The sequence below is a fragment of the Camelus ferus genome, chromosome 6, assembly GCF_009834535.1.
Source record: "Camelus ferus isolate YT-003-E chromosome 6, BCGSAC_Cfer_1.0, whole genome shotgun sequence".
Taxonomy (NCBI): domain Eukaryota; kingdom Metazoa; phylum Chordata; class Mammalia; order Artiodactyla; family Camelidae; genus Camelus; species Camelus ferus.
Genome location: NC_045701.1, coordinates 23,644,520 through 23,656,787, shown reverse-complemented (window position 1 = coordinate 23,656,787; position 12,268 = coordinate 23,644,520). Strand labels below are relative to the sequence as shown.

The 12,268-nt window shown below is 40.6% G+C and overlaps 1 protein-coding gene across 7 annotated transcripts in view; it reads right to left on the bottom strand.

The window, feature by feature from the left end:
- FSIP1 (fibrous sheath interacting protein 1) overlaps window positions 1-12,268 on the bottom strand; it is a 173,710-nt gene that overhangs the window by 12,330 nt on the left and 149,112 nt on the right. For all 7 annotated transcript variants that reach the window (XM_032481522.1, XM_032481520.1, XM_032481523.1 and 4 more), the window contains one exon: window positions 2,318-2,828. In XM_032481522.1, the coding sequence (XP_032337413.1) occupies window positions 2,318-2,828 (511 nt within the window). The remainder of the gene's footprint in view (window positions 1-2,317; window positions 2,829-12,268) is intronic.

The window sequence follows — 12,268 nt, the reverse complement described above, 5'->3', positions numbered from 1 at the left end:
AAAATAAAATATGGTTCACATATTCACATCAATACCATCTTAATTGTCCATACTCACAGGGTTGTTATAATCTATACTAGGCTTATTTGGTGCCATCAGAGGCAGGTTTTCTGAAGTTTTAGGTAAGCCACCATAGCTTCTTTCCATTAAGTCACATTAAGTTCTAGTTCATTCCATTTTGTCATATTCTACTCAGTGACAGATATACATCAGTGTGATTCCTACTAATATGGAGGTAAAGTTATACCTTAGCAAAATGCTGTTCTAAACCCCCACATGCACTGACTCCATGGGAGTGAGACCCCATATAAAATAAATCATCACACTCAGTTAGTAAGTTCGATTACAGTAGACAAAGAGGAGATGCAGATACTTTCTAATAAAAACTTTTTGCCCTAAAAGAAAGAAAATTCATTGCAATTTTAGAGTAGAATGTTATCATAGTTTATTTATTAAATGAAGATCCTTGGTGGGAGATGGCAGACCACATCCATTTAATAGAATCTCATGCTGTAAGTGAACTCTGCTCCTGGGTTAAAACTGTATAACTTGTGGAATTTCTTTTTTTTTTTTTTTAATTCCAAATCTTTATATAGAAAGTGAGGCTTGCATAATTCTTAAGTGATACCACCTGCTTTCACTCATAATGTAAGGAATAAATGTGAACCATATTTTCAGTGTATTATTCTAAAACTGGATAATTTAAATTCCTTTAGTTATTAAACAGGCACCAGATTTAAGGCAGCACTTTGCATGTCACAGAAGATGTAACAATGAATCAGAAGAAGATAGGATCTCTGTCCTCAAAAAGGTTGTACAATTCTAAGTAGGAGATGTGTTTGTGTGTGTGCGCGCACACACGTCTGCACACATATAACAATGTCAAGGCAGTGTGTGTAGAATGATCCGATGGAGGGGCCAGTACTCTTGGATATTCAGAAAAGAAGTAAAACTTTTAAAAGAGAGGACCATGGAAGGTTACACTCAGAGAGTATGGGGCTGGAATTCAACTATGATTGAAGGAGTACCTGAACATTCCTGAGAAGAAAAGGGCCTGAGCTACAGCAGAGGCGTAGGAAAACACTGAAAATCCTAAACCCAGATTAGCTATAATTTGAATAACATTTAGGGTACTAGATAGGGTCTGACTAGAAAGAGAATTCCAGGTCAGACTGTGGAGGCCTTGAATGGCAAGTGAAAGAATTCAGATTTCATTCCCTAGGCAGTGGAGAGCTGTAGAGCTTTCTGAGCCAAGGTGATCAAAGCTGTACTTCGGAAGAATTAGTTTAGGTGGTTGTCAATGACAGGAGAGGAGGAGGGACCACAGGCAGGGAAGCCTGATCAGTTTACCACATTGGTCTAGGTGAGGGGGTCGGAAGAAGGAGGGATGGGCATGGGAGACACAGCAGGAGGAGAACAAACACTATTTGAAGATTGGAAGTCGGAAACAGGGGAGAGGGAAGATTCAATGATGACTCAGCTTTTAAGCCTGGGTGATTGAGGAAACAGAAGTCAAGAGGAATATCTGATTTGAGAGGCAAGGATGAGGAAATCATATGGAGACCATATCCAGATGGAGATATCTAGCAAGCAGTTAGAAATACAGGACTGAGGAGTTAGTTCAGAATTAGTAAATTATAGATTTAATAGATAATGGATAGACAGATTTAATGGGCAATATCTTTTAGAGTAATCCTCATGACAGAAAAAGTTGAAGGTACTTAAATAAACTGACATCAAATACAACACATAGTGTTAGACTTCTAACATAGATAAATAATTGAATATTTGGTTATGTCAAAAACTGCCCATAGTATTTGTATCCTGCACCATTGAACCATTGCAAGATGCACCATTGGATCAAAAAAAAAAAAAAAAAAAAAACTGACAACATACAAGCTGGGATGGGAAGTTAGCATACAGATTTTAATACAACCACGAAGATTTATGGCATTTCAAAAATTCATTTCTTGGAACAAATTTTCATCACTGAAATCTGGAAGCTGAAATACTAAGCAAATCTACTCAATTTGCATCCTCTCAAACTAATTTTTCTTTTCCTCTGAAATTGACATTGTCTTCTGAGTAACTATCAAAAATATGTATTAGTCACCATTATGAATAATGTATTTCATAAGGATAACTCAACCTTGATCTCATATGAACATTAATAAATGTTATGTTAGCATGTTCTTAGTTGACTCCATCTGCGACTTTCAAACATACCTCCTTATCCTCTCTACCTTACACTATAAGACCTTTTATTGAGATGCTTAGTAAGAATTATTTACCAAAACACACATTCTCCAAGCCTCACCTGGTTTTGGTTTCTCTGGAGAGCTAAGTTTCAGATGTTGGTCTTCGGAAGAAAGGCTCACATTGATGCCATACAGTGGATCATCCAAGAAAGAGGGTCTTTTCAGTCTTCCAATGCCAAGAGTCTTCGACATAAAATAGTCTGTTGTGTCACTAATAACCTTGTCCTCAGAAAACTGGAGGCATCTCATATTCTCTGCTTCAATGACAAGAGCTTGTGACATATAATGCCCTGTCAAGGCTTTGGTGAGATAGTAGCCTCTAGATGTTTCACATTCTGCATTCTCATGCATATTTACATCTTCCACCTCAGTGCTTTTGACCTTTGTTTTTGACCCATTTTGTGACTCAGAGAGAACGGATCTGGAAAGCTGGGGAAACTCAGGTGTGATATCCACAATGTCTTTCTTTTCTCCTTCTGAAGACAGTCTAATTATGGATTTTTGTTTGAATGTGCATTCATCCAGAAGACGCCTTAACTGTTCCTCAGAGAGAAGTGATGTTGAATCTAACTGATGAAACAAACCAAAAGTTTTCAGTCAACTGACTGAGTAAACACATTTATTTTTTGTTAAGCTTCCAGTAATACAATATAAATGCAAGTGCCAGGAAACCCTTTAAACAAAACATCCAAATTGCAAAATCATTCATTTTAAAGTATCCAAAAGTGCAGGGGAAATGTACAGCATGCCCAGAGAGTAAGTTTAGACTCAGTCACACATACTAAAATCCAGGGGATGGTCCCACAACACTGGTGCTAATGAATTAGTACACCAAATTAACCATGAACACTCTCTCTACACATAGAAGTACCTTGAGCTGAAATGGAGATACTAGAAGAGGATCTTCAATTTTGTAAATCTTGGGACATCAAGCAGGATAGTAAGTAACCACCTCCTGGAAAGGTAGCCAGGAATCCTGCCATAATCTCCAGTAGGTGTTTCTCTGTTCCCACCACTACTCAGTGTGAATCCTATCACCACCCAATTCCTTAACACAGGCAAATGGGGCAGATTCTACCCCTGGGGATTCACCACTCCTATGTCTGTCTACAACTTTCAGCAGACAATACTACTGAAGACAGAAAAGGAAGGGTGAAGGGGTGGTGCATCCTGAGATGCACAGTTGCTTCAATGCTACAGGTCTAGCCAGAGGCCAGGGGCATTCCAACAGCAGTGCATTCTGGGAGGAGGATTAGATCATGCACATTTAATCTCTGCTTGTAAAGGTTATCTGGGCTGATTGTTTCAACCAAGATCTTAAGGATTTTAAAACTTTTTTTCTTATTCAGTGATGTTCTCAGGAAATAAATCAAACAAAAGTATAGAATCATGTTCTATGAGAATTCAGCTGAACAGCATGCCACTTGAATTGCAACAATGTCAAAAAGGAACGTGATTAAAATTATTGAAAAACACCGAAAAAAAGTCTCCCTTTATAGAATCAGTACTGTCTGTGATTTACATAGTAGATTATGTAGGAAAACACTAACCTCCTTTACAGGAAAATGAATTTGCAGATAACAAGAAGCCCTCATAAGAAAAACTAATCATGAAGTAATGGCCTTAGGTTCTACTTCAGTAAGGTAAAACAATGCTATTTGCCTACTTGGTAGTACACAGTAAGAATTAACCAAATATTCTGCATATATAAAGTACTGGCAGGGGGACCTATTATTAGGACTAGTATAGCTAATTCCCCATTATTGTGTAATGCTTCTAATGCAGATAACAACAACAACAAAAATAGTATGTGAAGCGAATTTTGTATCATGATTTTAAAAAAATCATACGTTTTTATATTATATTTAACTTCCATATAGTAAAAAATTAGTTTTCATAGTGGCAAGTACCATTATGAGTTTGAGAGTAACAAGAAATTGTCTGGAAATATATCCTTAATAGTTATCTGGGATTCAAAGTTCAGGTAAGTCACCCCACGGTTAACATACCTATCAAAAAGTAGGGGTTGAATTTTATATTAGCAAATCCTACTTTTAATCACTAGACATTTCAGGCATCCAGATGTAGTATTTTATCAATTAATTAGGAACATTCTCTTCACTCTACTATGTAAACCTCGTCATCCAGAAAATGAAGGCAGTCATTGTATGGCACTAGATAACTAAAATATACTTTCAAAATCTGCTTATATAAAATGGCTTATAATGAGTAAGCAATTCCCTAGGACTTAGAAAAAGTCCACTGAGTGTCATCCTCAGCAAACACCCAAACCAAAGGCTTAACATATAAAATTTCCAGACCCTAGAAAAAAAATCAGTCCATATGGAACAGGAGGGTGAGGGATTATGGAAGGAGGTTGGGGGGGTTGCGGGGGAGGTGGGAATAAAAGAGGTGGAACATTGGTAGATTATCTGATATGTTTGTTCACTTCCCCAAATAATATTGATAGGACAGACGCTTGGAAATCCTGATGATGTATTTAGCTAGATACATAGAAAATTAAGTAAAAGTAAAAAATAAAGTAATTGTAAACACTGGGAAAAACAAAAACCTATACAATAAGAAAGGAAAGGTAGTTTTTCAGTTGGATATAAAAATTAAGCAAAAGAAAATAAGATAATTATTAACTCTAGGACAAACAAAAGGACCAGAAAGAACTATAAGATACTACTTTCTTTTGCTGTAAATAATGTTTACACAGTCATCTTAATATAAATAGTGATGACTGACTTAACCAAACATTGTGATTACCTATTTTAGAGAAACGGTAGGAGAGAGAAGGGGTGTTTGGAGTGGCAAAGTTAAATCCTTGGCTACCATTACAGGAAGTCAATATGTAATTGATATACTACTACAGTACCATTGTATTATTGATATGAAACTTTAGGTCATTGTAAATTGATATAAAACTGTTCAGTTAGGAGGGCAAGCTGTTAAGAAACAATGTAGAGGTAAACAGCAGGGGAAAATGTCTAAAGAAGTTAAAAGTGGTTGACTCCAGAGAGCAAAACTAAGAAGTGGGGAAGAATGGGGCAAGAAGCTGCCATTTTTGTTTAAAACCTTTTCACATAATTTTTTCTTTAACTATATTATTACCATAATAAAAATTAAAATTAACTTAAAATACAAAAATAAAAGTGATCTGAATACATTCAAAATTTTAAAATAAAAATTAATTTAAAACTAAAAATCTGAAATATTAAAATGAAATTCCCACTGGTTATATCTTCAGACATCAGAAGCAGATCCAGGTTTTATATAATCTTAAAGCAGGGAGACGGTACTTCTTTAAGAAAAAGAATACAAAATTGCAAATAGAAAATCGGTACAAAAATGACTTACTTTTTCTTTCAAATATGAAAAGGATCACAACAAATTATCGGAGGCTTGGAAAGTCAAGTCCATCTCTTACATTATCTCTTTAGGTCATTCACCAGAAATGCTTATATAGAAATGTTTCCTGATTGCAATGCAGCTTCCTCTCCCCACTTGAGGTTCATACAGGCGAGGGGCCCTGAAGCTTAAGCTGCACTGGCTTCAGAGTATATCTGCTTCTAAGTGCTCCAAGTTAAAGCATAACACATTTGAGTCTGTGTGTACACAGAAATAAGCTCAACTACAATCACCCTGATCCTCTGGGGGAAGCAGCCTTATGGGAAAGAAACACAAAAGACCAGAACTTGGGCTTCCGTCCAAGCTTTGCCACCTTGTGCATGTCACCTAAGGGACCCACTTCCTGCAGCTGTGAAACACAGAATTGAAGAAGATGATCTCTACATTAACTATGAGCTCTAACATTGCTTTTTATGAATAACTACTCTAAAATTTAAAAGAAATGTAAGAATAAACTGTTCTATTGAACTTAGGGAGTCACCCAGGCAGAATTTATGAAAACAAAACAGTAACAAAAAAACTTTTTATTTCTTTAATTTCTTCACAATACCAATCCTGAACTCAAAAAATAACTAAAGATTCTCTGGTCTCAAAATATTATAAGTAAAAGTGAACCAAGTAGATTAAATTGCTCAAGTTAATTTCATTACAGTGTTTCTGGGTAGTAATACATCAGCACCTTCAACATGAGCCATCTTTCCCATCTTTGACTCTGCAGAGCCTTGCCCACAGTACAAATTCAATAAATCACTGTGGTGGGAATCAAATAAATTAAGGTTGCTGAGTGTTCTGAAATGGCCGAGTACTACATTGATATACATTATTTACAAATGCTGAACTGGACTAAACTAGAGCTTATCACAAACATTTCTAATGACCCTTGACAGTTCAGGGGACAGTAACCCACACCTTTCCTTCAGATTGCTTTGAAACTCCTGAACTAACTCAGGAGCTGAACTCATAACTGAACGATTCACTGTGCCAGCATCATCAAGTAACCATCTGTTCAAGTCTTCACCTCAAACTATTCATCTTTCATGCCAGTTCTAATTTTCCAGTATTTCATAAACAAGTTATTATTCATGCTATTCCTGTCCATCATAAAATGCATCATAGTCCATCTCAGTCCTCATTTGTCCAGACCAGAGCCCAATCTATTTTCTCCCCTTCTATGAAAGCCCCTCTTTTCCCATCCTCATTTTAGTAGCCTTTTTATGAATCTTCTTTCTCATTTTAGCCAAAACACACACACTCCATAGTCAAAGGGTAAATGTATTGGATTCTCTCATCAGGAAAAAAGTGGAGAACACTTGTGGTGCTAGTTCTCGTGCAACTTGCTGGTTGGGTTGGCACTCCCAATGGGGTCTTAAGGAATAGTAATAACTAGCATTTACTCAGCACATACTTGGGCCAGACACTGCTCGAATGCATCTTACATGTATCAATTCCTTTAATCTTCATAACAAACCTATGCAGCAGATACTGTTGTTATTCTCATTTTATGGATGAAGAACTGAGGCAACAAGAAATTAAGTAACCTGTCCTCGGTCATCCAGCTAGTAGGTGGTGGGATTTGAATCCAAGCAGTCTGAGGTCCAGAGCCTCTGAGCCTAACCATAGCCTCTCACTGTAAATGAGTCCTCCCTCTACCATTCTCTAAGTATCCTTTTCCCAACTGATACTCATTTTTCTGTCCATTCCATCAAATATAAAAACTCTTCCTGTAGATTATTTCACTCAACTGTGGATTTTAGTACCCAGATTAGCTTAGTATCTTACTCAGATTTACATGGTCTCCTCTCCTTCAGCTCATTTCAGAAAAAAAGACAACCCCAGCTCCATTCCCAGGGTGCCCACCATTTATACTTCTCCACCCAGATAAATACCAGTTTAGTGTAGGAGCTAAATCTGATGGGAGTGCAACTTGTAATTGCTGGAGATGGATCACAGACTGTGTATTACCTCACCGTCAACCCTGCCTCCCCACCATGCTATGTATCTGGAGTTTCTGCAGCCATAAAAATCTCGTTATTTGGCACTGGATTTGTTGACAAGGCAATCAAGATTATAATTCTTGTGGAGGTAACAAGAAAGTCCAACATTATAAACCAGCAGAGGCAATTTTGTCCTTTGATGTAAGTGTATGTCTGATGTTGGGGTGTTTTCTTCCCCCACAAATGCTGAGTTCCTCAAGACCCACCTACAAAGCCAATACAATTATCACAAGTGAGAGAAGGATGGAAAGCTGGAATGTCCTAAATGATTAACAACAAGAGGACGGATGTAAACAGCTTTCGATGACATCAAGTTGTACTTTAAAATAAGCAACTAGAAAACATTCCACCCTTTGCTTAATTATTAGTATGTAAGTTTACAACTCTCTACTGCAGCCACTGCTAGTAACTCCTAAGAGGTAGTTTATTTTGGTCAAGGTTTTTCAGCCATAAGGAACAGAAATCTTCATCTCAAACAAAGGTGGTAGTAGGCAGGCGATGAATTCTTTTAGCCTCTGCTTCTCTGGAAAACTCTGTCTCAGGCAGTAGAGGTGAGAGTTGATGTAGGATCTAAGAAGTCATCTCATGGATATCAATAAGCAGGAAATAGAGTGCAAACAGCCCGACTAGGGTATGGAGATGAGAAGCCACCAGGAACCAATAACATGTGCTTCATCCTTTTCCTACTGAGTCCCTGTGGTCTCTTAACTCACTGCTTGTCCGATGCATCCTCCACTCTGCAAACCAGCTGTCTCTGCTTATTAATGGTTTCTGCTCTCTCACAACCTCAGCTGGCCTATGTAGCATGAATTAACTCTGGTCTGCATTCAACATGACCTTAAGAGTCTGGCACCCACCAATGATTGACAATGGTCTCTATGTCTATTAGTGCAAATTTTCAAGCAAGGTAACCTAGTTGGTCAGTGATCAGATGATGGACTAACCATGTCAGTTTCAGGTGTTCGCCACTAATCCAGTCGAGGATCACGTGGAATGAACTTGGCCTCCCAAGGGGAATTTCCCAAAGAAGGCATGAGCAGAGCAGGGACCCCAAAATAAATATACCACATTGTTAAACTAAAATTGCTATTAATTAAATGACCATCAGAAAGGACCTGACACTTAATTAAGTTTTATAGCCAACTAAAGGATTAAGAATCAAGGTGTTGCCAAATTTCACCAATCTCATTCAATTTGAGTACTCACTGAATAGTTAATTGGGATATAAAAGTAGAATTCATTATCAAAAGATATTCACTTGTGGACAGAATAATAAATCCAGCAGAATGACAGAGCAGCACTTTCAAGTCAATATGCTCCCAACTGGCTCATATAGACTCAAGAGAGGCATGTAACTTGCTGTGGCTCTTTGAGATTAAATAAGTCTGAAAATCATTGGGGAAAATCATTAGTGTTGCTTTCAATGTCAGTATCAAGGGTGCTAAGGATTCACAGAAGGAACAGGCCTAGTTGGTCCTTCCTGTCTTAGCTCCTTCCTCTGTATCCTATCCATCCATCTTCCTCTGTTACACTGAGCCTACTTCAATCACATAAAAGCAAGTCTGGAAAGTACAATTCTCCTAGGAAGCCACAAAAGCCCTGGGGGCCAGGCAAGATCTGGTATCTTTTTATCCAGATTAGTCAGAGGTTATCCGGCCAGAGGAGAATCTGAACTCTAGTCTAAAGGGAAGCAGAGGTCATTGCCAGAGAAACTATGTAAAACATTAGGAATGAGGGCTGAGGCAAGGTTGTAAACAGGAAAATGAGTCAGCCCCAGGTCAGAAGCCAGAGGATCTGTGGAGAGAATAAGAGAGTGTGAAAGTGGTCAAGATGCGTGGCTGTGCAGTAAGTTCATAAATGTTGTGGTGGTGTTGGAAGCCTGGCCTGGCATGTCAAAGCACCCATGCAGAACAGGACATCTCCCTCATCCAGGCCACCTATCTTCCCCAAACGACTGGGTAAGGAAGGACCTGCAAGAGTCTGCCTGGTGTGTTTCCTCTGTGAAAGGCTGCCTAGCCTGTGAGCGATCTGTGATGCTTCTTCTCAGCCTAGATGCCAGAGCTGGTCCCCATGGCATTAGGAATCCAGGCTTTCTGTTTCTAAGAGGATGAGAAGGGTGGGATGCCAGCAGGATCCCAATGGATAAAAGGGGACACAGATGGGAGAAAAGAGAAGCAGGGTATGGAATTCTCCACTCCTCTAATTTGAAAAGGTCAGAACTCAGCTTCGGTTGGTGACAGAGTCAGAAAGGTGCAGATGAGCTCAGAGGACTTCATGACTTCAGCTTCCAAAAGGGTGATGGGTGAAAGGGGGCTCTAACTTCCATTTGAGTGGAAAGTTATCATTTGAGGATTGCCAGCAGTTGCTGTTTTCTAGCAGTAGATACAGCAAGTCCATTTGAATCAGATTCCCCCTGTTCTGAGTAAGTAGCTGGAATGGACCTTCTGACACACATCTATCGCTTCCTTTCCAGAAACGAGGCCTGGGTTCCCACTTTGCAGCTGGAAGGAGCCTGGCACCGTGGCCCCACATACTCCTAGCGACCAGGAGGTTGTCGGAAATGAGGTGAGCAAGTCTGTATACAGAGCATCTTTTCTGGTCCCTGGGGCCTGGACCACCCACCCATCCCCCATTCCTTGGGTAAATACACCCTGTGCATCACTTTAGAGCAACTAAGTCTCACTGCCACAAGACTGCTGCTTTATTGGATACTGACAGTTATGAAAATCATTTGCATGATCTTCCTTGCTCTCAGTTTGAAAAGTATTTTTACTATGTAGAGATAAGTTGGGTCAAGGCAGGTCATGATGGGGTCAGAAGTCAAGAAGGCCATTAGCTATTTAAATGCCTTTATGTGGACCACAGTCCAGATCCAGCCTCCCATTTTTGTAGGAGGTCAGCTGGAAAATGAGTCAAGTTAGAGGAATTTGGTATCATCAGAGCTGAAAGAATGTCTATATGCCCACAGATACTTCTCTTAGTATCATCTAAACTTCCCATAGAGGAGAAGGTGACCTCAGAACGCTGTCTCTGGGATCTTGAACGTGAATTTTCCGGGCTAGTTGGAGGCAGTGGTGCTATGGCCAATACAGGATCACCCCCAAGAGGGGCTCATTGCAGGTCAGGTCAGGGGAGTGTATCCAACAGGTGTTAAGGAAGGTAAGTGATCACTACTCACACCCAGTCCAGGAGGTGAAGGAAGAGGCCACCCACTGCTGCTGAAATAAAGTGGAGATATGGCATGGCCTAGAAGGTAGTAGCTGGCCTGTCGATGGACTGGACAAAAAGCCTCCAGGCTCTGACCAAGAGGATTTCTGCTTTCCAGAGACATGGGCCTCAGGCTCATGATCAATGCCACATTCATCAGCTGCTCTGAGGCCACCTCTTCTGCCTTTTGCTGTGAAGTATCTCACTATTGCAGCACTATCAGAGAGAATACTCAGCTGGACCCCACCCACACAAGACAGACCCTTCAGAGAGATGCTCAACTCTGGGAACTGGAAAGGGAAACAGTATTTTCTTGAATGGACAAGACACTTCCCAGCAGCACAAACAAGCCCAGAAGCCAAGCTGCACTGGCATTAAAATGCTCCAACGTGACTGTATTCAATTTATCCATCACCCAGAGCTGCGCTCCTGCCGGTAGCTGGGCTGAGCAGATATAAGAAGGCTTGTGCTGCCCTGACAGCTGTGGATCCAGGTATTACTACTGATGCCACTACCCAGCCCCTCAAGTCACCCACAGGCACAGCACGCCCCTCTTGCCTCCCATCTAGGGCTTCTCTATTGCTGCTGAACTGTGAGTTGCTAATGAGGTGTGAGACGGTCAGCTGGCCACTTCCAGACTTGTGCAAACTAGTCTGCCCTTTGAGCAGGCTTTGACCCAGAGGGGAGAAGAGCCAGTGAATAAAATCCTTTCCCTTCATCCCCCTAGAAGGACTGCCCCGAAACACAGTCACCCATATGGGTTCTCTCTGAAGCTGTCCCTCCAGATGGAACAATTAGCTATATTTGCTGGCAAGCGGTGGCCAGCTTTTCTTCTCTCTTGTATTTATTCTCCCACCTTCTTTATCTCACTCCCTTTTTCCCCTTCTGCTTCTCTGATGTTGCTTTAGCCAGTTAAGCGGATATACGTTTTGCAGGCTCTGCAGTCCCAGACTTACAATAAGCAAGAGCCTCCAAGTCTGGGCAGGGCTCCGGAAGTGGCAGCTTGAGCTGCACAGGGTGCGCCTGGAAGCACCGGGCCAGCAGCTCCACCCCAGCCTCTGTAAACTGGTCAAAGGCTCTCAGGGCGGAGCCAGTTGGGTGCAGACACTGCAGAGCCAGGGCCAGCAGTGTCCAGGTCATGGGAGGCAAAGTAATGCTTCAGGATCCTTGGGGCTCATGCCTTAATAGCTGATTCCAACTGGCACTGCTGGATGGGAGCAGCAGAGCATGGCCCAAGGGGCAAAGTCAAAGGAGAAAACCCCTTAAAGTCTTGGGAGGACATCTGCCCAGGGCAGCCAGAGGTAGCAGAGCTGGAGGGAGAAGATGAATTGGAGCCAAGGGGAGACAGACAAGGTCATAGCTTAGTTTTGAGCGTCAAGACAAACAGAAAAAAAT